Below are 25,955 nucleotides of genomic sequence, written 5' to 3'. Positions count from 1 at the left end.
ACATATAAATTGTCTTTTTTTTTTTTTTAAGTCATGGGTCAGGATTCAGTAAAGTTCTCAACTCCCCCCCCCCGATTGAAAACACTGGAGACCGGAAACTGAAAACAGTCGAATCGTGGAACACTTCCGCGTTCTGGGGGAAAAAAATGAACGACTTTTGAACTGCCCAATCGCAGACAGCTTGTCAGTAGCTCTTAGTAGCCAATCCGAACGCAGGAGGCGGGACCTGCCAGAATACGGGGGGGGGGGGGGGGGGATGGGGAATTACGAAATTGTCGAACTGCAATCGAAGGTGATCGTCCCTATGCCCTACTCACTACATAGGACAAAGTTCTTGATGTGGGCTCTCTAAAGAGCATGGCATTACAGCTTGAATGTACCCTTCACTTAAAGTCTTGTATAAGGACACTTTGTGAAAAAGTAAAATTTCTTACTTTAGTATGGAACGACTCTTCGAGTGACGTCCCCTTCTCGTAGTGCTCTTCAAGGGCGCAAAAATGCCATTTGGTAAGCTCAACTGGACACGACCATTAAGGGGAGGAGTTTCTACCCGGAAGGAAACAGTCAGCCGAGAAGCTGACTGATTTGAAACCCATGCTGACACAGAGAAATTAGAAAATGTTTAACCTCCTGTACGCCACAGTTACGCAAGCACATTACTGAAGTAATCGTTTTCAGTTATACTCAGATGTATCAGTGTCAAAGAGCATTAGGTCGCATCGATAGTTCATTAAACACGTGCAAGTGCAATTCACTCTCAAAGCAAATACACTTGCAGCGAGTTCGCGAGACTTGAAGAACATGAACAACGAAAACTTCAACCTGAGCGAAAAAATCGTCTCGTCTTCGTATGTGCGGCAAGGTCTGCAAGCTCGTCGCAGTCATGAGCAACTGATCAGAGTCCTCTTAGAGCAGGTAATGATTGTGTAATTATGTGCTCAGTTTATTGATACAAGACTGTGGAGTTCCCCGGTCATGAATAGATCATGGAATAAAATAATAAAAGTGTTTTCCAGGTCTCAGAGTCATGGAAATTAGGCTAATAAAATATTTGAAAGCCATGGAAATGGAAATAATAATAATAAAAATAAAATAAACTGGAAATATTTTAGTAATGGTCGAATAAAACCATAATACGAGATATTTTTAAATGTATTGAAAAATACAGAAGACCACGGTAGTTAGTTTAACCTAGTATTGCAAATCATATATTATTGTTTTATTTTGGTTCATGGAAACACTGAAAGAATACACAGAATACTGTCACAGAATTTATATAATAATAATTTTTAAAAAAATTAAGAAAATCTTAGAAAGCCATGGAAATGTAAAAAAAAAAAAAAAAAAAAAAAAAAAGTTTAAATAAACTGAAATCATTTTTAATGGTGTAGAGAGCAACTATACTCAACATGCTTTGCGTTTCTAAATTGCAAATCCTAGTAGACAAATTAAGCTTTTTTTATAGCCTATATATTATTATTCACATTATAAACTCAGCAAAAAAAGAAACGTCCTCTCACTTTCAACTGCTTTGACTGCTATGTTGTTCGGAACTGCAAAATCAAAAGTAACAGTCAGTATCTGGTGTGGCCACCAGCTTCATTAAGTACTGCAGTGCATCTCCTCATGGACTGCACCAGATTTGCCCGTTCTTGCTGTGAGATGTTACCCCAGTCTTCCACCAAGGCACTTGCAAGTTCACGGACATTACTGGGGGGAATGGCCCTAGCCCTCACCCTCCGATCCAACAGGTCCCAGACGTGCTCAATGGGATTGAGATCCGGGCTCATTGCTGGCCATGGCAGAACACTGACATTCCTGTCTTGCAGGAAATCACGCACAGAATGAGCAGTATGGCTGGTGGCATTGTCATTCTGGAGGGTCATGTCAGGATGAGTCTGCAGGAAGGGTACCACATGAGGGAGGAGGATGTCTTCCCTGTAACGCACAGTGTTGAGATTGCCTGCAATGACAACAAGCTCAGTCTGATAACGCCCCAGACCATGACGGACACTCCACCACCAAATCGATCCCGCTCCAGAGTACAGGCCTCAGTGTAACGCTCATTACTTTGACGATAAACGCAAGTCCGACCATCACCCCTGGTGAGACAAAACCGCGACTCGTCAGTGAAGAGCAGATGAGCAGAGACCCTGGGCATCATTCTTTTGGTGTTTTACAGAGTCAGTAGAAAGGTCTCTTTAGTGGCCTAAGTTTTTATAACTGTGACCTTAATTGCCTACCGTCTGTAAGCTGTTAGTGTCTTAACGACCGTTCCACAGGTGCATGTTCATTAATTGTTTATGGTTCATTGATCAAGCATGGAAAACATTGTTTAAACTCTTAACAATAAAGATCTGCAAAGTTATTTGGATTTTTACAAAATTATCTTTAAAATACAGTGTCCTGAAAAAGGGACGTTTCTTTTTTTGCTGAGTTTATATGAAGTTGGAGACACAATGCAAGTGCTGATGAGGGACATTTCCATATAGTCGCATTTGTCTTTGCTTGCCCTCTCTTCATATTAAAAAAACGTAATTATCAGAGTAACTCTTAGGGATAAAAAAAAAAAAACTATTGGCAACTATCGGCATAGATTTTTGCCGAAAAGATAGTTCCAAAAATGCAACTATAAGCACAGATTAATCTGTAAGACCGATATAGCGGTCTATATATATATATATATATATATATATATATATTAGTTGACTCCAGATCTGTATTAATAGGGTTCCCACTGTCATGGAAAACTTGAGAATATTGGAGAATTTTAAAATTGTGATTTCCAGGTCTGGAAAAGTAAACAAAAGTTAATAAAATATTTGAATGCCATGGGAATTTCTACAGTGAATTTAATTTTTTCTAGTTATGCTCTGCTCTAAAATATTTTTATATTGACAACCTGGAATTATCAGGGGATTTTAAAACTGTGTTTTTTAAATAAATGGTTATTTAGTCTTTTTTGATTGTCAGACTTCTCTGTTCTTGCAGGGCAAATGTCCAGAGGAAAGATGGAGCGAAAGCACCATAGAGCTCTTTCTAAACGAGCTGGCAGTCATGGACAGCAACAACTTTTTAGGGAACTGTGGTGTCGGAGAGAGAGAGGGCAGAGTTGCCTCCAGTCTGGTGGCCAGAAGACATTACAGGTTGGCCACACTCACTGTTATGTTTTGTGCCACTTAAATCACTGTGACAAGCCACCTGTTCTTTTAAAATGAGGTGTGGTTACAGAGAAAGTGTAATAGAATAGCCCATATGGTATATAGATAGCCACATAAAAATATGGACTTTTAGTTTGAGACTTTATGCCGTGTTTTTCCTTCAGACTGATCCATGGAATCGGTCGATCGGGGGACATTGCTGCTGTCCAGCCTAAGGCAGCCGGTTCCAGTCTCCTGAATAAAATCACCAATTCAGTAGTGCTAGATGTTCTAAAATTAACAGGTGAGCAAACCTCACTTTAACTCTGTTAACTACATTGTTAATTAAATGATTAATAATTACATTTTTAATTTCATGTCTACACACTTGTATGTGGCAATGGGACTTGGATCATTGAGAAGATCATTGCAGCAAACTCTTAATAATGCAGCATATAGTATTTGCACACCTTTAACTATTTTCACAGGTGTAAGAAGTGTGTCTTCGTGTTTTGTGGTCCCCATGGCGACAGGAATGAGTCTTACGTTGTGCTTCCTCACACTAAGACACAGGAGGCCAGGGGCGCGCTACATCCTCTGGCCTCGTATTGACCAGAAGTCCTGTTTCAAATCTATGGTGACTGCTGGTAAGATTCTTTGAGAAACAATTATTATGCTAGTTTTCATTTTGAGATGATTTTAAATCACATTCACCTTAAAGTAGCTACGTTTCCATCCAAGTTGCTAAATTAATTTATGAGAGAAACCATAATATTGCAAAAACAATGTAGGAAAAAGTCGCGTTTCCATCCCATGTGTTCAAAAGAACAAAATCATCACTTTTGGAGAAATTGTAGCCACTGGGAGTCTTTTATTAATTAATAAAATACTTGGTTTATGTTTGGGAGCGACAGCACGTGTCACAGTTCTGGGAGCACTATGTGTGTGCATTCCCCCTTCCTTATGTCTTTGCTGTGCGGATCTATAATATATTTTTCAAAAGTATCATTAAACCTGCCCTTCAGCACAGTTTAAGTTTGTATTGGTCTTATTTGCTCTGCAAACTCAATGCAGGCTTTGGATTTTCTAGACAGCAATATATCAGGATGACCAAAACAGCATTTCAGATGTGATTATTGGTCCACTGTTTAGTCCAGTTATGAATGAATTCAGTCACATGACTTTTTTTGATGCACATCTTGTATTCCTAATAAATCAAACAGGAGTTTGTTCGGTAAATGTGTTTCCATCGTAGTGTATGCGCATTTCTTCTTTTCTAATAAAAAATATATCCACCTCAAGTGACGTTTTCTGTGTGCATTTTGGAGATTTTTTTCGCATCCCAAAATGCACATAAACATACGTGGATGGAAACCAAGCTAGTGTGCCCAAATAATACAGATAATTATTTATGAGTCACTACTTAGATGTCATAACTAGGGATGCACCATTGTATCGGCTGCCAATATTTATCGGCCAAATATTGACCAAATTAAAACCATCGGCATATCGGTTATACACATGAAAACACCGATATGAAAAACAGATGATTTATAATTAATTAGTAACACACTTTCCAAGACCAGAAAGCATGGTGAGAGACGGCCCATAGAATCGCCGAGAGTCGGATCCGACTGAACGGATAACATCACATCCTCAGTAACACTCTGTGAATTCAAATTCACAATCCAGAATTAATAATAGCCACAATATGAAGAAGGGTTGGCACTCCTGCATGTAATATTTAATTTTTATTCTGTCTCGCTTTGAAACCAGCAGACTTTGACTTCTGAGACACTGGTATGATATCCATTAATGCTGCATCATTGATGTTCAACAGATCCAATGTTCAGTGGAAATTATTTATTGTCAGAACAGTGAAAAAGCTTTTTTTTTTTTTTTACATCTTTGTAAAGTTTTTAAGCATTCCTTAGTAATACAGTGATCTGATGACAAAATAAGGTAAGTGGCAATATAGCGGTATGGTTATCGGCCTATAGGTTTTTTGTTAAAATCGCTGTCGGCCAAAAATGTTCATATCAGTGCATCCCTAATCATAATAACCAATAATGATTTAGTTTTCTAGTTTACATTTTTACATGCTTTATTGCCATGACAGATAATTATATACATTTGTGTGGCCAAAACATTTGCAGTTTAGCTGCTGACAAGAAAAAGGAGTGCAAAACAATCTGCATAAATTAAGGAAAATAATAGAAGGCAAAATGTTAAAAGAATTAGAAAGATATTAAAAGACATTAAATAATAAGATATTATTAGAAAGGAAGTTTTAATAAGGAAAGTTGGACAAAAGAGACAGTCTTCCCTTCTCTAATCTGTCAAAACAAGAATAGGTCACGGTTGACCGACATATTAGTAATGAATCTCGCAAATTACACATTAACAATATCAGATGTACTGTGTATTTTAAAAGGTTTTGAACCTGTGGTGATTGAGAATGTTCTGGAAGGAGATGAGCTGAGAACAAACCTGGAAGAAGTAGAGAGGAAGATTGAGGAGTTGGGTGCCAAAAACATCCTGTGTGTCCATTCTACAACATCTTGCTTTGCACCACGTGTCCCTGACAGGCAAGTCATAACCACTGAAAGCGAAAGCATTTTCTCTACATACATTCTAGTCTTACATAGGTTCTTCGAGCATGTAGTTATAAAGTTTCAGGGATTTTCTTATTAATCCTGGATAATATTACATTGTAAGTAGCTATAATCCATTGAAAGTCCATTGTATTTTTTTACAGACTAGAGGAACTTGCTGTTTTGTGTGCCAAGCATGATATCCCCCACATTGTCAACAATGCCTATGGAGTGCAGTCATCTAAATGTATGCACCTTATTCAGCAGGTACTGTATCTCCTTTTCATATCAACCCACACTGATCTTCATTTTTGAGCAGAGATGCTTTTACTATACATTTAATTTCTTAGTTTATATATGTGAAACCAATTTGGCTTATGAAGTATCTTTATAGGGGGTCCGTGTAGGGAGAATTGATGCCTTTGTCCAAAGTCTTGATAAGAACTTCATGGTTCCAGTTGGTGGGGCCATCATCGCTGGATTTGATGAGGATTTCATTAAAGAGATCAGTAAAATGTACCCTGGTATGTATATGATCTTTAAACAGAAAATATGTCATAAATGAGCAATGTATTATGAACCTGATTTATACAATCCGTATGCTGTTAGTTGTAACTACATTTATTTGTCTAATCTTTTTCTATTTATTTAGATGCAGTATTACAAGTGCAACTGCTAACTCATTAAACCTGCAATATATATTCTGTAAAAACTCTTTCCCTGAATATTCTGTAGTTCATAACACTGTTATTACATCTTGTTGCTGCCTTTAAGTTTTTTTAGACTTCTTTTTTCTGTTTTGTATGTATAAAGGGATAGTTCACCCAAAAAGGAAAATTCTCTCATCATTTACTCGCCCTCATGCCATCCCAGATGTGTTTGACTTTCTTCTGCAGAACACAAACGAAGATTTTTTGAAGAATATCTCAGCTCTGTAGGTCCATACAATGCAAGTGAATGGTGGCCAGAACTTTGAAGGTCCAAAAAGCACATAAAGGCAACATAAAAGTATTTCATAAGACTCCAGTGATTAAATCCATATCTTCATTAGTGATATTATAGATGTCGGTAATAAACAGATAAATATTTTAGTCCTTTTTTCTATAAATTCTCCTCCCTGCCCAGTAGGTGGCGGTATGCATAAAGAATGGGAGTCACCAAAAACAAAAGAAGAATGTGAAAGTGAAGATTTATACTGAGAAAAGACTTAAATATTTATCTGTTTCTCACCCACACCCACTTCTGATTACATGGATTAAACCACTGTGTTATGGATTACTTTTATGCTGTCTTTATATGCTTTTTGGACCTTCAAAGTTCTGGCCAGAGCTGATATATTTTTCTAAAAATCTGGGAAGGCATGAGGGTGAGTAAATAAGAGAATATTCATTTTGGGGTGAACTAACCCTTTAATGTACCACTACAAAATTGCTCTCTGCTGGTGCCAGCATATCCCACCAACCTTTTTTTCAGCAGTGCAGAGGAAATCCCAAACACTCAGCTATTGATTCTCTGAGTGTGCTTGAGTGAGTTAGTCAGGGCATACTTTTGTCCATTGCTTTAGTGTACTGCATTTTTCCAAGATGACACCACTACCACACTCTGATCATTTTAAATTCGATAAACCTGGTTCTTTTGCTTTTAAACGGAAAGTGCTTATAAGATCTTTTGCTTTACAGCAGAGGATATCAAATATAAAGAAGCTTCACTATCCCTATTATGTATGTACTTTTCCCTGCCATCAACAGCAATAAAGTGTAATGAAGACAAGCATTTGCCTATACGCATTACAGTTCACTTACATAAGGCTGGTGTTCTTGCAAGCTGTTGATTTAATGGCATTGAGATCACCCCTGACGTCAGATCTGCTCTGCTCCAGGTCGAGCTTCTGCCTCCCCATCTCTAGACGTGCTCATCACGTTGCTCTCTCTTGGGGCCAGCGGATACAAGAAACTCTTGTCTGAGAGAAAGGTGAGACACCACAAAGCTCCCATGCTAAATTTATCCTCATGTGCAGTGAGATTTCTTTCAGAAAGTGGCTTGATCGTAGTAGCATCGCAATTGATTTGGTACACTGAAATGTATGTTCACATCGATGTTCTTAGCAGCCACTTTCTAACCAAAGTAATTAAAAGTGCACTTGTGGATGCAGCACCATGCAAAAGCAATCGTTTTTGGTTACTGGTGCTATTGTAGAGATGCGCTATTAGCAGTGAGTTTACATGATTTTAATCCCCCTCTTTATTTCTGTAGGGGGAAAACATTTTTAAAATGAGGGAGAAATTGAGTGCACCATGACGTGTTAAGAGCTGTGCTTTCGATTCAGTCCTGCACAAAGCTTTTGGCAAGCTGTTTTCTATGGTGCGGACAAATCAGCCAGATGTTTACTTTCGGGAGGAACAAATTACTGTGTGTTCAGAATGATTTCTTAATTTATTGTCAAACAAATGTATTCTGGATTAGAGTGCAGCTTCTTTTAAAGGGATAGTTCACCCAAAAATTTTAATTCCATCATCATTTACTCTCATGCTATCCCAGATGTGTTTGACTTTCTTTTTTCTGCTGAACACAAAGATTTTTAGTAGAATATTTCTGCTCTGTAGGTCCATACAATGCAAGTGAATGGTGATCAGAACTTTGAAGGTCCAAAAAGCATATTAAGGCAGCATAAAAGTAATCCATATGACTCCAGTGGTTTAATATCTAACTTCTGAAGCAATGCAATCACTTTGGGTGAGAAACAGATCAATATTTGTTCAGAAAGATTTGTAGTCAAACAAAGGACTTTAAATATCGATCTGTTTCTCACCCACACCTATTATATCGCTTCTGAAGACATATATTTAACCACTAGAGTCATATGGATTACTTTTATGCTGCCTTAATATGCTTTTTGGACCTTCAAAGTTCTGAACACCATTCACTTGCATTGTACGGACCTACTGAGCTGAGATATGCTTATTCAAATCTCCACCTTTCATGTTTTAATATTCCTACTTCTATTTAATATTGAAAGAGTAATTCAAGTACACATGAAATCAGACTTTACCCATTTACCTGTTTACTTCAATTCACATTGCTGTGTGTCTTTTCAATCTTTCATCAAAATGTAATACTTGCTCCACTTCTGAAATGACTACTTTTCACCCGATGTCATCCAACGGGTCCCAGAGGTGTTTCAGCGGAGTAATCCTCCACAATTGACTGCAAACTCTTAAGATCAAATAATTTCCCAATGGATAAAATAATGTCCCACCCTACATGTTTTCTCGTTGACTATCCTATTTTAAATTTTGTTTCATGTTGACTTGAGTCTTTTTGCTCTTGGTCTAAGCCTAAAATTATGTTTTCATGATCGAGCATAAAGACACGTGGGCATGCTACTTAGATGAAACTCCAATTCATGGTAGAAGACACCATTAGCCATCATGTGTTATGGAGTCCATAGAGCATATTGATTTAACACTAATGCATCCAGATTATTCATAATTTATCTTCAAATTGAACAGAGTTGCCTTTGTTGACTAGATAATGTGCTATTTGTGGTCCGATTCAGTGGCGTACCATACTTTTTAAAAATCCTGGGACTTTGTTTTCACCAAAATAAATAATGACAAAGTGACATGCCTTTATCTTTTATGGTTGTCTACTGGTTTCTTCAGCGGTCTTTTAGGTCTCCACCATAAACAAATGCATTATGTAAGTTGCTTTCTTTCATAAGTATCTTTCATAAATAGGTCCCCTGCAAATCGGGAAATGGTTTGAATTGCATTCATAAAATATGGGTGGCTGTATATTATGAATTGGCAAGGACAAATATTACTTGTCCAAGTGTATAATGTAATGGCTTTTTGTCTCATTTTCATAGATCTTAAACGTTTTATTAAAGGGATGGTTTACCCATAAATGAAAAAGTTGTTATTATTTACTCCTCATGCTGTTCTAAACCTGTATGACCTTTCTTCTGTGGAACACCAGAGTAGATCAGGCAGAATAACAGCCTCAGTCACCATTCCCTTTCATTATGTGGAATAAAGATGTGAAAATGATTGGTGACTGAGGCCAACATTTTGCTTAAAGGCCTATTTACAACAAATCCGAGAATAAACGGGATGTACTTTGTAGCTGCTGTGCCATTTATCAAATAATTCCTTGTGATCAGATAGCAAAAACAGGAGCAACTCAACATCCGTTTTCAATGGCGGTTCCTTGTTGCTCATCATTAGGTGTTTAATGTTGGTTTGCTAAGTAACGTTTTGTACGTTAACACCACCAGCACGCTTGATTTTGTATCTGCAGCGGCTCAGGACACGTGATTAGAAGCAGTTATCTCATTGTTCAGTCAGTTTTTTTATGCAGTCTGAAAAAAAAAAATGGGACTGCTCTCCGTAAAAAAAAACGTTTGGGTTGTCAATAGATCATTTTCAGATCCTGTGTGAATTCCTCTATAAAAATCTATTCCTATTCAGTATCTAAATCGCAATGAATATTCACACTGACAATTAAGACTCGATGTGAAAAGGCCTTAACATCTAATTTAAATTTAAAAAAGTCATACGGATTTGGAACAATATCAGGGTGAATAAATGATCACAGAATGGGTGAACTTTCCCTTTAACAATGCTATAGTAGGGAACTTCATTTTTAGCCATAACCTGAAGGCCTCCTATAGTTCATTTGTAATAATGATCCCAGTGGTAGAACACAGCAACGCCAGCAAAGCTGATTCTGTTGACGTAATTACATTAAAGTTTCAGTAAGGAATGCAGTCTGCATAATGTATTTGCGTCTGGAGAACAGAAAGCTAGGGATGAAACAGAGACAGGGGCTGGAGAATGGTTGCAGGTGGTGAGTGTAGGCGAGCAGACAAAATTGAAAATTAGCAGAAAACAGAATGTGCGACAGAAAAAGCTGTGTTGAGAGCTATTTTTAACTTGCAATTTGTATGGCCTGCAGGAGCTGTACAGCCACCTGGCACAGGAGGTGAAAGCTCTAGCTGAGAGGCATGGAGAGAGACTGCTACACACTCCACACAATCCAATATCACTAGGTGAGAAATTATAAAAATATCTAATGTCTTATATTGTGGTCAGTGGGGCCCAAAAGTAAAAAAACAATTTAGACATATTTAAGATTCTGCAGAATTTCTAGGTCACTAATCAAAAATGGCAATTATGTGACATTGACAATGTTAATGCAAAAGGTCAGATTTCCTTGCTTCCATTGAAGCGCACAAGATACTCTTTGAAACTTCTCAAATCTTGCTGGACAACATGGATCATCAGGTTTTGCAGAAATATGTGGAGTCCATGCCAGCTCATGTGCATTCTGTCATTAAAGTAAAAGGGGGAAATACTGAAACCACTGGTACCAACAATCATCCAGCAGTGCAGTGCAAGCTGCCGCATAAAACTCATGCAGATACGGGTCAGGAGCTTCAGTTAATGTTCACATCAACCATAAGAATGGGGAAAAAAATGTGATCTCAGTGATTTGGACCGTGGCATGATTGTTTGTGCCAGATGGGCTGGTTTGTGTATTTCTGTAACTGCTGATCTCCTGGGATTTTCATGCACAACAGTCTCTAGAGTTTACTCCGAATGGTGCCAAAAACAAAAAACATCAGTGAGCGGCAGTTCTGCGGATGGCAGAATGCCTTGTTGATGAGAGAGGTCAACAGAGAATGGCCAGACTGGTTCGAACTGACAAAGTCTACGGTAAATCAGATAACCGCTCTGTACAATTGTGGTGAGAAGAATAGCAAGAATAGATAGGTGACCTACACAATATTAGGCAGGTGGTTTTAATGTTGTGGCTGATCGGTGTATATTACCTTTATGCTGCCTTGTTGGGTGAACTAATCTTAAGTTAGAAAAATGCAAAACAGATGCATTTTCACAAGTGGACTCTCAAGCCCAACGGTATGTTCTTGGTAAAGGCACTTGGATATTGAATAGACTATATTACCATTAAAAGCAAAGGCTTTTTAAAGGTGTCTCTCTCATTAAACGGAATTGTTTTTTTGGTTGTTTTTTGTGTGCACCACAGCCATGTCACTGAACTGTCTCCAGACTCGCAGTGATCAAGCAGTCACCCAGTTGGGCTCCATGCTCTTCACCAGACAGGTATCTGGGGCCAGGTGAGCTTCTGTCTGCACTAATGCCTGTTTTAATATCTCTATTTGTTGACCTCTAATTTTACTTTGACTAAAGCAAAAATGATTAATTCCACTTTAGATAGCTGTTTGTTTGTTTCTATATTTCTACTTTTTACCAAATACTGTCCTGTATACTGGCTCATTTTCAGTGCTTAGCAGTTTTGCAATTACTTTTAAACCAACTGCTCCCTTTGCTTGTTTTGTGAATGTAGGAAGTTATTTCCATAGTTCTCACAGGTGCCTTAGCAGGTCAAGTTCACCACATTAACTATGGGCATATTCCACTGATGTCTGACAACCAGAAAGTGTTCAAATACTAAAATATTAAGGATTTTTATTAAGTGTTTTCTTAAAGTGTGCTTGTGCTATCTTTCATTACGAAAATGCTACTTGGTTTGATATTTAGTTAAATGCAATGACATTCATACATTCAGTGGGTTAAGTTTACTAATACTTTTTTGGTGCCACTGCTTACAGTGCATGAATGATCAGCTGTAATATTGGTGTGAAACTGTCATTCTGCTGTCCACTTTATTCAAATAGGGGTCTTTCTTATTCTCATGCCGGGTTTACCTTGCAGCATTATCCTATTTAGTCTGTCATGGACTATGTACTTTAACTGTCGTTATAAATGTACAATAAATAAATATGACACGAGTATTTAAGACTTGGTTATAAATATAACTAAATTTCTGCAGTGATATTGGAGTGTAGGATAATCGATGCTGGCCTGTTTTTGTATTAGAAAATGATAGAGAGACTCTAATTGTCCTCATTAGTCTTTTGGAAGACTGGTTTGATTCATCATTGTTGGTCAGAAATTAATAATTCACTGGAAATGGTAGGATGGCACAACTGATTGTAGCAAGTCTGAAGATTTGTTTTCCTTGGAGAATGTCATACCATTAGATATGATACCTTAATGAGGTGTAGGTCTGTTTTGGAATAAATTACTTTTATCTTTTCTTTTTTGAAATTTAGTTGTTTGATCTGTAAGCATAGTCTTTTTCAAAATTATGTGTTTAACTTGACTTAAAGGTGAAGTGTGTAATGTTTTCGACTTTACAATACTTCTATCCCAGCTTAATATGCAGAGACAGATAAGCCATTCATAAGTTAATTTCACCAAAAGGTTTAGACACTTTATAGTGACAGGGTTCCCACGCATCCTGGAAAACCTGGAATTTTGCAATGCAGTTTTCCAGTCATTGAAAAGTCGTGGAAAATGAGAAAAACCTAAATGTCCTGGAAAATATTTTTGTATAATAGAACTGTTTGACTGTGTTGCTAACAAGGTTTTTGTTACATGCACAAGAACATGGTAATGACCAGGACTCGGAATAGGAGTCAGATACACACATTTGTATTGTTTTGTCACTGTCGGCTGCTGCGCATTTTGAAACAACGTCAACGGTTAACTGTCAAAAAATGAATTCCTCACATACTTTCTCTGCTCATCTGCTGTCATCTCTACTTTTCTCCAACGTAATAGTTTAAGTATTGACATAGTACAAAATAAGTTTCCAACATTGCTGTTGTGTTAACCACAAAAACATTTGAGTTATAAACTTTAGACAACGATGACGGTCGGACCACTTATTTTTTTGAAAACGAATTCACACCCTGTGTTGGTAGCGTGGTGATTTGGCCTTCACACCTCAGGATGTGAATTCATTTTCAATAATTCAACAATCGGAGTCTGCTTATACCGCGTTTACCACATGTAGCATGCAGACAACACAGACGGAATCACGGAATCTAGTCATAAAAATTGTATTAGCTATAAAACGCAGAATGTCAGGGAATATGACATATTTGGATGAAAATTAATGGTTGAATGCACAATCAAATTAAAATTGTGATGTCCTAATGTGATAATTAAACTGCCAAAGTCTGAATAAATATATAATCTGGAAGTGATGCATGCTTCAAAATTAATGTGTGAAGCCAGCTGCTCATACTCTGAAAACACCTCATCATGATCATCACTCACTCTCTTGTGTGTGTGAGATGACAGAGAGCAGAGCTCTCTGCAGTGGGCAGCACATACAGACTATGTATTTATTTATTAAATCACAGCTTTATGGAGTATAATAATCACACTGGGCCATTTAGCGATCTGCTCATCTGGAGGTGAGAAACTACCGTCCAAAACACACAGAAACAGCTAAATAAAAGCTTGTTTTAAACGGACTCATGTATTTTGCTTAAATAATACACTTGTTGGTCACACACAAATGTCCTTTAAATATCCTGGAAAATTGTGCCTTGAAAAGAGTGGGAATCCTGAGTGACTCTGTGGTGCTTTCAAAACATTGCTCTGTTTGTTATATTGCCTTCACGTGCTTTTTGAATTTTTGTAAAACAAGTTTCCTACTTGGAGGTTGCACATGAACGCCCCCTGAAGTTTAATTACATTTACATTTATGCATTTTGCAGACGCTTTTATCCAAAGCAACTTACAGTGCATTCAAGGTATACTCTTTTTTTTTTTTTTTTAGCAATTACAACTTGGAAATGTTATATCTGAGTTTCCCAGTTTGTAGGAGCCATAAACGTTCAACATGATTGTGGAGAATACGGTTTCTTTAGAGATTGATTGTTTTTACGAATTTTTCTAAATGCAGCTACCTTGTTAGCGCTTGCCGTTCTGGTCATATACGTTTATGTATATCAGTAACCATTTGATGCATATTGCACATTTTTTACACAGAGAAAATAACATGTTTTTGACCGAAATTCCATTGTCGTGAGAAAGCTAAATAACATGTATTATGGTGTCAAAATTATAGTTCCCTGAGAAATCTGCAAGAATGAACCTGCCTTCGTCCATGTTTCCATCAACAAAGCACTTCAACGTACCCACTTGTTATTATGACAGACAAAGTGGGAAGTTGGATAATTCTGATACCACATAAAGACAACATTAGAGACCACTCTCAGCCAGACAGCCAATGACCTGAGTTTGGGAGAGGACTACCTGTTTATCAACCAATGGTGATGGGGAAGTGTTAAGGAAATCTGTTTGAAATCAATCGTTATTTTTCACAATTCCTTTTGGAATTATGCACTAATTAACTGTGTTCTTAGATGAGCTTTTATATTGCTATATTAATGTGCTAGGTGTGCACTCAATATTAAGGAGCAGGAAACAATTTACTCCAAAGAAGTTATGAAATGTCTCTATTTTCAATGGTTTTGTATGCATCAATTTGGATTTCAATGTGAAGTTTTTATCAAGTTTAATTTTAATAGTGTCCTCTCTATACATTTTAAAACATTAATTTTTGTTGTGGTTTTTTTATTTGGTCTTAGTGCAGTGACCTCGCAATTTCTTTACAAGGGTTTGTTTCACAGCTTTGCATTTTATTTATAAGATGCTAATGGGTTGTTTTCAGTAATTGATTTCATATTGTCTTTGCAAATAATACATCTGCATCATTAATATGCATGTTTCCTTTTTGAATTAACTTGGAATTAATGCTGAAGTTTCCACAAGAGACTGAGCATTATGAATGCTAATGCATAACCTCATAAAAGCTCAGTTACAGGACCATTATGGTCTTTGTTTACAGGTTTTCTTGGAGTTAATGAGGCCTTGAAGAGGCTATTGGTGTTATTTAAATGAGAACCAAGTGGGCTGCACTAATAACAGTACTGCAGTCCCTGATATATGTGAGCTACCTTTTATTAGCACTGCAAAAAATAAACGTTCAAGCAGAAATAATGTATTATACATACTAGGGTTGTCACGATACCAACATTTCAGTAGTCGATACCAATACCCGTGAAAATTCACAATTCACAAAAGTGACATTTCTCATGGCTTGCTCATTTGCCTAATTCATTGTTGCAGGGTGGTCCCACTGGGTGTGGAACAGACTGTGAGTGGACACACATTCCGTGGCTTCATGTCACATTCAGATGCCTACCCATGCCCATACCTAAACGCAGCCTCTGCTATAGGAATAACTAAAGAAGACATATCGTTGTGCATGAAGAGACTTGATAAATGCCTCAAAAGTCTTAGGAAAGAAGTTTCTTCAGAAAATAATGAGTCAGCATCTCCAGTGGAAAGTTTGGAAGAACAAACGGTGCCCTGAGAATACAGGTTTTTCAGGGCTATATGATATATGAACTTGATATTGTGACATATACCTTATGTTTGATCTGAACAAATGTATCTATTGAGTTTCTCCATAAAAAACCAGGAAACCTGTGTTTTAAAGCTGTTTAATCTGACTGACAATAAATACACAATTTCAATTTTAAATCATCTGTCCTTGTTGCTTTTTACAATGTTCTTATGGATAAATATATAAATGCAGATGGAATTTTCTGTTCAAGACATTTTGAAACGCACTACAAAATTTAACATTTCTGGAATAATTTTTAATACCAGTAAATAAAAAATGTTAAATCAGTTTTACATTATTAATCTACATTTTCAGCACTGTAACTCTGAATAGGACTAGGTAAAAATATAGATTTTTCGTTTCATCACAGTCTTCATTTGAACAATCTCAAAATTGATTCTTAATCCTATAAAGCTGTGTGTATCAAATATTATCCACAATGTTTGACGGCTCCTGTTTTACTCTCTGTTCAAGCTGATGAGCCAAACAACCTATGGTATGTAAATTTCACATGTTTATGGCACCATCTAGAGGTTATTTGTGAAAAAGTGGTTTCAGTGTTTATATCGATCTATTTAAAATGGTGGCAGACTTGCACAAAAAGTGACTCTTATGTTGGGTTAAATGACAGCTTATATTAATAAAGTAAGTAGGGGCCTGGGTAGCTCAGTGGTAAAGACAATGGCTATCACCCCTGGAGTTTGCTAGTTTGAGTCCCAGGGTGTGCTGAGTGACTCCAGCCAGGTCTCGCAAGCAACCAAATTGGCCCGGTTGCTAGGGAGGTTAGAGTCACATGGGGTAACATCTTTGTGGTCACTATAATGTGGTTCGTTCTCGGTGGGGCACGTGGTGAGTTGAGCGTGGTTGCCGCAGTGGATGCCGAGAAGTCTCCACACGCACTATGTCTCCGTGGCAATGCGCTCAACGAGCCACTTGATAAGATGCGTGGGTTGACGGTCTCAGAGGCGGAGGCAACTGGGATTCGTCCTCCGCCACCCGGACTGAGGCGAATCACTACATGACCTCAAGGACTTAAAAGCACATTGGAAATTGGGCATTCCAAATTGGGAGAAAAAGGGGAAAAAAGTGACAGTAATGATTATATTGTTACTGATATTTTAAAATGAGTATTTGCTGAATATAACCAACTTGTGCTTGGTTTAAATTTTGAAAATTATTTTGTTGAAAACCCCCCTTTGAAATCCATGTATCAAACATGATACATCAGGCTTTTGAGGCATATCTCTCAATCCATTCCATTCCATTCATGCCCACCACAGAAAAAAAAAGAAAAAAATGTGAAATGAAAATTGCAGATATGAAAATTCTGATATATAAATTTTTTAAAGATATATTTAAAGTGTGAACTATTATTTCTGTGTATTTTCATATATGCAGCCTGCTCTGTCATTATAAAGATCTCATTATTTTACATTACAAGTTATTATGATGTCATCTTACCATAAGTTCCTGAGACACAGCGAAAAAAGTTTTACAATTTCCCTTTTTTTAAATGTCAATATAGTGTATAGTATTTTATTCATATTGTATTTGATGTGCTGAATTGAACTGTGATGCATTTTAATCCATATTTATAGACCAAGGAGAGGAAGTTATCATGGCCAAACTCTCAAACATATGGTATCTCTGAAAAGCCCAGGGAGTCCTCTGATAATACCCCAAGATATACCACTGTAGCATGTATGGGCTAAAATAAACTTAAATAACAAATGTCCTACACAAAATTTAATTGCTGGGCCTCAGGAGGATAATGACCTTTAAACCTAATTTATCAAATGTGATACATAAAAATGTGCATTTTATTTTCACGAATTCTTTTTATAGTTTGTCTAATTGTACTAAAAACATGATGTGGGCGTGGCTGAGCGACATCTGTGGAGAGCGAGGCCGGGAGAGGAAGAATGGAAATGATTGATATCTGTGGGAAAATATCTCTAACAGCTGTTCTGTGTTACAGTGAGAGCTGGAGAGGGATAAAAAGGGAGTCCAGACCGCCAGAGGGGAGAGAGAGAGAGCGACACATGAAGCGGACTGTGTGTGTTTTCATTGGAGCTGAAAAGCCAGTAGTGTTTGTTACATTGAAAAGTATATGAAATAAAGACTTAAATTGTTTATCCGGCTCCCACTTCATCATTCAACGAGAGAACTAGGAATCTATCACAGTGGTGCCGAAACCTGGGACTTTGGAGGAAGATACGCAGTCATGGAGTCCTCGTCCTACACCGATTTGGTCAAGACCCTCGCCAGCATCCACCAAATGCAACATCAGGTTCTGCTTGAGCTGCGCCAGGAACAGGAGCAGTGATTCTGGGTCATCCTTCAAGCTCAAGCAGAGGACCGGCAGGTGTTACGGAGCTTGATATCCCAGGGGGATTCCACCGGCACGAACTCGGCCGCCGCCCCCGCCATGATCCACTTCACACTCGCCAAGTTGGGACCAGAGGATGACCCGGAGGCGTTCTTGGAGCTGTTTGAGCATGTGGCGGAAGCAGCGGGATGGCCAGAGTCCCAGTGGGCGGTCGGGAGAAGCGCAAAGCAGCACCGCCTGCGCTTCCGCTCGCTGACGCTTGGCGAGCTCGGCCGCCCATTTGCCTTTGCCCAACAGCTCTGTGACTCCTGACTGCGGTGGCTGCTGGCAACAGAATGCGACGCCGTGGCAGTAGTTGACCTGGTGGTACTGGAGCAGTTGATCAACTGACTACCAAAAGGGACGGTGGAATGGGTCCAGTGCCATCACCCGGCGTCGCTGCACAAGGCGGTCCAGCTGGCTGAGGACCATATGTCGGCATATTCAGGGGCCAGCAAGCCCTCGTCTCTCTCTCTCTCTCCCCTCCCTCTCCCTCTCCTTCCCCTCCTCCTGTTCCTATTCCCAGGAAATGGGGAATTCCGACCCCAAAACTGGTTCCCCGGTCCAGTGGGCCATTCAACCCACTGGTTTCCCCTAACCCTCTCCTCAACAGGCTGGTGAATCCACTGCCGCGGATGTGGGCGTGAAGTCTGGGCCGGTCTGCTGCTGCTGCAGGGAACCTGGGCATTTCCAGGAGAGATGCCCCGCAATGGATGTGGAGACATTGTTCCGGATCCCCGACACAACACAGGCCACTCCTGAGTGCACCGTAAACCTGTGAGTATTAAGGGGGGACATACCAAGCCTTGGTGGATTCAGGTTGTAATCAAACCTCCATTCACCAAAGCTTGGTTCAGTCCGAGTCTTTGGATATGAGCCGGCGGGTGAAGGTAAGGTTTGCACAGGGATATTGAAAATTACCCTGTAGTGATGGCCATCATTCAATTTCAGGGACAAAAGCATAGTGTCGAGGCTGCGGTTAGTCCCCGCCTCTCCCATCCACTAATTTTAGGTACGAATTGGCCGGAATTTACAACTTTATTGAGGGGGATATGAGTGGATGGGTCCTGCAACAAAACGTATCGGTGTGTAGCGTGTGATTCGCTGGCTGGGGAGGCGGTGCCAGGGCCATCTACGTCTGCTATGTACGCGGGTGAAAGCTTCACTTTGTGGTGTGCCATTGTTGCACTCTCCTGACTTCTCTCTCCCTTTTATCTTGCAGATGGATGCATCGGACAGGGGGTTGGGAGCGGTACTGTCCCAGATGGTGGAGGAGCGCCCACTGAGGGAGACTTAAGTACAGCATGATAAGAGTAGTGTTTGGCCATCAAGTGGGCGGTCCTCACCCTCCGGTAATATCTGTTGGGGCATGCTTTCAGCCTCTGTTCGGACCACACCCCACTCCAGTGGCTCAATCACATAAAGATGCCAATGCGTTGATCACCCGTTTGTATCTAGCTCTCCAGCCTTTAAGTATATATATCCACATCAGGAGGATGTAAGGGAGGGGCAAGTCTCATCTTCGGAATGCCTTTGATCAAGTGAAAGTGATTCATGGTCAACGCCTCCTACACGCATATCCATATTTTTCAATTATCAAGGATCGGTTGTATCGAGTGATGCAGGACGCTCAGACAAAGGAGGATACAACCCAATTGTTAATACCGCAGAGCTGTTGGGAAATGTTATTCCAGACGGCTCATTATAATCCGAAGGCGGTTCACTTAGTGCAGGAAAAGACACTGAAGCGTCTAATTGCCCGTTTCTATTGGCCTGGCATTCACGGGGATGTTCGCAGGTGGTGTGCGGCATGACATGAATGTCAGCTGGTGAATCCGCCGGCCACCCAAGAGCACCATTGTGCCCCCTTCCATTGATCTAGGTCCTCTTCGAAAGAATAGGTATAGACCTCGTCAGGCCATTAGAAAGGATGGCACGCGGGCATTGCTTTGTGTTGGTTCTGGTGGACTATGCAATGTGATATTCGGAAACAGTGCCTCATCACAACATTTCAGTGTTGCGGAGGCACTCTTCAGAATCATCTCCCGAGTAGGGATTCTGAAAGAAATCCTCACTTATCAGGGCACTACGTTTATGTCACGTACATTATGTGAACTGTATAAATTATTGGTGATTAAATCGATTCGGACTAGCGGTTACCATCCCCAAATGGACTGCTTGGTCAAACGATTTAATCAGACCCTAAAGAATATGATTCATAAGTTCGTGCATGAAGACGCTCAAAATTAGGGCAAGTGGCTCGAGCCCCTATTATTTGCAGTACGAGAGGTCCCGCAAGCCTCCACGGGGTTCTCCCCATTCGAATTATTGTACGGGCGTCCACCATGCTAAATTACTCACCAATTGGCAAGGAGGTCACACGGCGAGTTGGGGAAATCGATTATGAGGTGAAACTAACAGATAGAGGCGAAGCATGTGAGATTTACCACCTCAACCTCCTAAAACTGTGGTGAGAGATGGTCCCCGTGACTTGGTGACAGTGGTTCCAGAGAGGGAGGAGCTCGGACCGAAAGAGAACTTAAAAGCCACCGATCGAGTCACCCTGGTCACTTGTGGAGACCACCTCTCACCTTCCCAAGTCACTGAGGTTTCCAGGTTGCAAGAAGAATTTTCCGTTGTGTTATCGCGTCTTCCCAATCATACAAATCTCATAGAGCACCATATCGAAATGACACCAGGGGTGGTGTTGCATAGTCGTCCCTACCGATTACCTGAGCACAAAAAAAAAGTGTTTCGGGAAGAATTAAAGGCCATGCTCGATATGGGGGTAATAGAATAATCCCACAGTGACTAGGCCAGCCTGGTGGTTTTGGTTCCTAAGAGCGATGGCACGGTCTGTTTCTGTGTGGATTATAGAAAATTCAATGTGGTGTCTAAATTTGATGTGTACTCAATGCCTTGGATTGATGAGCTGCTCGATCGGTTAGGCATGGCTCGCTTTTATTCGACACTGGACTTAACAAAGGGATATTGGCAGATCCCCTTAACTCCCATGTCCTGTGAAAAGATGGCATTTTCCACACCTTTCGGATTACACCAATTCATGCTGCTTCCGTTTGGTTTGTTCGGGGCCCCAGCTATGTTTCAGCGGCTCATGGACCGAATCCTTACACTGCACGCTGCTTATGCCGCTGCCTATCTGGATGACATAATTATTTACAATAATGTTTGGCAGCGACACCTGCAGCATCTAAGGGCTGTCCTAAGGTTATTGAGATGGGCGTGACTCACAGCAAAACCAAAGAAGTGCGCAGTTGGACAGGTAGAAGTACGGTATCTGGGCTTCCACTTGGGTCATGGGCAGGCCCCAAATTGATACAATCGCAGCGATTGCAGCCTGCCCGAGACCTAAGACCAAAATGGAGGTGAGATAGTTCCTGGGGCTGGCTGGCTATTATTGCAGGTTTGTGCCTAATTATTCGACCGTCACCAGCCCGCTGACTGATCTGACTAAAAAGGGGGCACCAGATCTGGTCCAGTGGACGGAGCCGTGTTAGCAGGCTTTCACGCGGGTGAAAGCTTCACTTTGTGGTGTGCCATTGTTGCACTCTCCTGACTTCTCTCTCCCTTTTATCTTGCAGATTGATGCATCGGACAGGGGGTTGGGAGCGGTACTGTCCCAGATGGTGGAGGAGCGCCCACTGAGGGAGACCAAGTACAGCATGATAGAGTAGTGTTTGGCCATCAAGTGGGCGGTCCTCACCCTCCGGTAATATCTGTTGTGGCATGCTTTCAGCCTCTGTTCGGACCACACCCCACTCCAGTGGCTCAATCACATAAAGATGCCAGTGCGTTGATCACCCATTTGTATCTAGCTCTCCAGCCTTTAAGTTCGAAATGGGGTGGGGTGGGGTGGGGGGGTTGGGCAATGGGGGTATGTGGTGATGTAGGCGTGGCCGAGCGACATCTGTGGAGAGCGAGGCCGGGAGAGGAAGAATGGTAAGGATTGACACCTGTGGGAAATTATCTCTAACAGCTGTTCTGTGTTACAGTGAGAGCCGGAGAGGGATTAAAAGGGAGTCCAGACCACCGGAGGGGAGAGAGAGAGACACACACAAAGTGGATTGTGTGTGTGTTTTCACTGGAGCTGAAAAGCCAGTAGTGCGTGTTACACTGAAAATTGTGTGAAATAAAGACACATTAAATTGATTTTCCGGCTCCCACTTCCTCTTTCAACGAGAGATCTAGGAATCTATCATACAGTGTTAAATCACAAGATCGATCTTTTACTCAACCCTTTACGATGCTAGCTAATCACTCACATATGCAACCATATTTTGTGCTATGTGACTAAAATTGTATGTATTGTATGATTAGCCACTGGCTGGTTAATTTTCAGATTTTACTTGCCATGATCGAGTAGTATTTTGGTGAAGAAGTTTAGCACCCAGATCCTTTCACAGACTGTAAAAAGTTTGTTTGACTCGTTCCATGTAATGTGTGTCCAAAGATGAGCTCCACGCAATCCATTTGTCATTGAATAATGTCTCTTTTAATACCCTTTTTGTTCTTTACAGTCTATTGTTGATCAAAACAACAAAAATAGAAACGGATGCGAGAAAGAAGCCACTTGACTCCACTCTCGTTAATATGCACTCAACCAAGCTCTTCTGCTCTCTATTCTTAAAGAGACAGTTCTGTTTTATCTCTTGTTCTACAAATCATTGTAAATACTTGTGAATAGTAGGGATGTGCGAGATTAGTTGACTAAATGGATCTGATGCTGCTAGTCGACACTGGAATTATTAGTTGGTTAATATTTCCCCCCATTAAAATGATCAAAATTTTTACACATTTACGTTTGGCTTTATATTTTTACAGAGGCTGCGCTTAAATTACTGTCATATTAAGGTTGCATATTTTAAATAGAATTAATAATATAAATTATTTTAAAAAGAGGATATCTGGAGCAGATACCAAGTTTCATTTCACCTCAGGCTGCACGATCTTCTTCCCTCTCTTGTGGCACGCAGGAAAATGTCCTCTCGCTCGACAAGCAACCTCAGCAAAGTAGTTATGAAATCACTTCGGTGGTGGTGCGGGAAGCAGATTTCCTAACGTTTAAAAGTCCCGATGGATGTTTTCACATTTGAGTCTTTAAATCTGTGCGTACTTGTATGCTATTTTTCCACTGTTCTATATTTAATGTACAATGGTCATAATGCAATGCGAGCATGTCGCAAATAAATGCCCCTTTTCAGTGGAATTTAGCATCGATTTGGAATAGATTAAGTATTTTAAATGGGTCGCATAAACAAATGTTTTTTTTTTTTTACTGTTTTATGAAGGTTGGTTTCTTTTTAGACTAGTCGACTTCAAAATTTTAGTTTAAATGTCAGTGAAATTAGTCGTTCCGCACATCCCTAGTAATTACTACACATTATGCATGTAAACGATAAACATGAAACTATATATATAATGTATGCAATTTCAAGACATATTTATCGATGGAATACATGGAAATTGTACATTTTTAAAAAACATAAAATGTGACCAAAATGATGAAAAACTAACAATATACTAAGTGTAAAATTATTTATTTATATATTATTTTCATAATGTACCAAGTTATAAATATATAAGTCATTTATTTTATTTGCAAGCAAAATGGACATCTAACCTACTTCGGGGAGGTGGTTAAGGCTCTGGGTTTCTGATCAGAAGGTCAGGGGTTCAAGCCCCAGCACTGCCAAGATGCCATTGTTGGGCCCTTGAGCAAGGCCCTTGACCCTATCTGCTCCAGGGGCGCTGTATCATGGCTGACCCTGCACTCTGACCCCAGCTTAGCTGGGATATGTGAAAAAAAAGAATTTCACTGTATATGTGCAAATGTATAATGTGTGATAAATAAATAAAATTATTAATTAATTATGATTACATTTTTTTTAAGACAATGTTATGTTTGATTTAAACAAAAACTATTGCTAAAATAAGATTTTGTACAGTTTCATTCCTCGAGTTCTTAGGTCGATACTGACACATTCTATTCCTGTTCTACCCCCAGGGAAGCATATTTACATTTAAAAAACAATAGAAGATAAAGAAATTGATCCCTTTCAGTGGAGCTTGTAATGTATTAACTACACACAATTGTCCAGCATTTTTACTAACATCTGTTCTGTAATGTGTTAGAAGAAGCTGCGTAGCATCAGTTTTTGAGTCAGATGTGTTGACTCTACTTGCTCACACCACAGAGTAATGCATTTTATGGGCAATACAGCAGCATTTCTGTAGATGATTTATGCAGGATCAGCCTATGCTGTTTCTGACACTCTGCACACCCTCTTTCTCTTGGCAATTTGCTGTCATACTGTATTTCCATCTCTCACTGCTGTTCCCTCTTATGCACTTCATATATTCCATTTGTTCAACAAGATGTATTGGTAATAAACTCCATTAAAAATAAATTCTCATCTTACTATTTATCTTGATGTTTTGCTATCCATGCAGTTTTCCCCCTACCACTTTACTCACATACGCAACATACTCATTTCCTCTCTTACTCTCAATCACTCCCTATTGATGACAGAGCATCTGTACAGGTTAGACAAATGCCTGACGCAAACATGCACAGTGGCTGAATTTAATAATTTTACTGTTGGGTATATGTATCACAATGGTGGAAACTTTTAATTTTGGAGAGCATGTTATACTTGTATTTCTTGGTGAACCTGAAACAAAATTATTGCAGTCTATGATTTGACATTTGGATGATTTAAGTTTTACATGCAACTTGCAAGGCGAGTGTAAGGATTCTTGGAAAAGGAGGATGCTGTGGCCAGCTTGACAAACATGTAAACATTTATTGTTGCACTTTTCAGTCGCACACAATAAGGCCGCTTTTCAGCTTCACTACACATAAAATCTATTTGCTTTTCAGCTTTACTACACATAAACTCTGTTGGCTTTTCAGCTCAACACAAACTCTGTTGGCTTTTTAGCTCAACACTACACAAACTATTTGATTTTCAGCTTCACTACACGTAAACAGCTTCGTTGAGTCTCTCTCTCTCCTTGTGTCTCTCCCCGACTGCAGCTCTCGCCGTGGCTTTATCTCTCGCCCGTTAACACTGTAATCAGCCACAGCTGGGCGAGATAATCCACTGCAGGTGTCCAACCCGGCCTCGTTCCGCAAAGTCGCCGCTCGGCCCGCCCCGCTTTCCACATACCCCCATTGCCCAACTCAGGCCGGGGACCTCTCTGGCCTGAGCCTTGCTCCCCCCCCCCCCCCACCCCCATTTCTGGAGAGGAGCCGCTGGCCTTTTGGTTGACCCAGCGCCGGATGGTTTTCCCCACCTCCATGGATCCAGAACAGCTCTAGGGAAAGGAGAGGGGGAGGGAGGAGAGAGAGAGAGGGAAAAAAAACTTGTCGGCTCCTGGAAACACTGCCCACTCGGTCCTCAGCCAGCTGGTCCATCTTCGTCTGCGATGCCAGTCGATGGCACTGGTCTCGCTCAGCCGTCCCTTTCGGTAGCCTGCTGATGAACCCGTTGCATCTCATCATATCGTGTGTCCTTGGCACCATGTTCTTGAGCCAGC

The 25,955-nt window shown here is 40.0% G+C and overlaps 1 protein-coding gene across 2 annotated transcripts; it reads left to right on the top strand.

Annotated features, from left to right (window-relative positions):
* Positions 1-548: 548 nt before the first annotated feature.
* Positions 549-16,174, top strand: LOC127450929 (O-phosphoseryl-tRNA(Sec) selenium transferase). Of its 2 annotated transcripts, XM_051715425.1 has the most exons (11): positions 549-915; positions 2,992-3,146; positions 3,326-3,444; positions 3,629-3,787; positions 5,575-5,728; positions 5,899-6,001; positions 6,129-6,258; positions 7,614-7,705; positions 10,691-10,784; positions 11,783-11,873; positions 15,748-16,173. In XM_051715425.1, exons 1-11 carry the CDS (start codon positions 802-804, stop codon positions 15,992-15,994), a joined length of 1,458 nt encoding a protein of 485 aa, XP_051571385.1. In that variant the 5' UTR covers positions 549-801; the 3' UTR covers positions 15,995-16,173. The 2 variants fall into 2 exon arrangements, with proteins under 2 accessions (XP_051571385.1, XP_051571396.1); XM_051715436.1 differs by lacking the exon at positions 3,629-3,787 and having other exon boundaries at positions 15,748-16,174.
* The last annotated feature ends 9,781 nt before the right edge of the window (positions 16,175-25,955 follow it).

Source organism: Myxocyprinus asiaticus, chromosome 2 (genome assembly GCF_019703515.2).
Source record: "Myxocyprinus asiaticus isolate MX2 ecotype Aquarium Trade chromosome 2, UBuf_Myxa_2, whole genome shotgun sequence".
Taxonomy (NCBI): domain Eukaryota; kingdom Metazoa; phylum Chordata; class Actinopteri; order Cypriniformes; family Catostomidae; genus Myxocyprinus; species Myxocyprinus asiaticus.
This window is presented reverse-complemented; position numbering and strand designations above follow the sequence as displayed.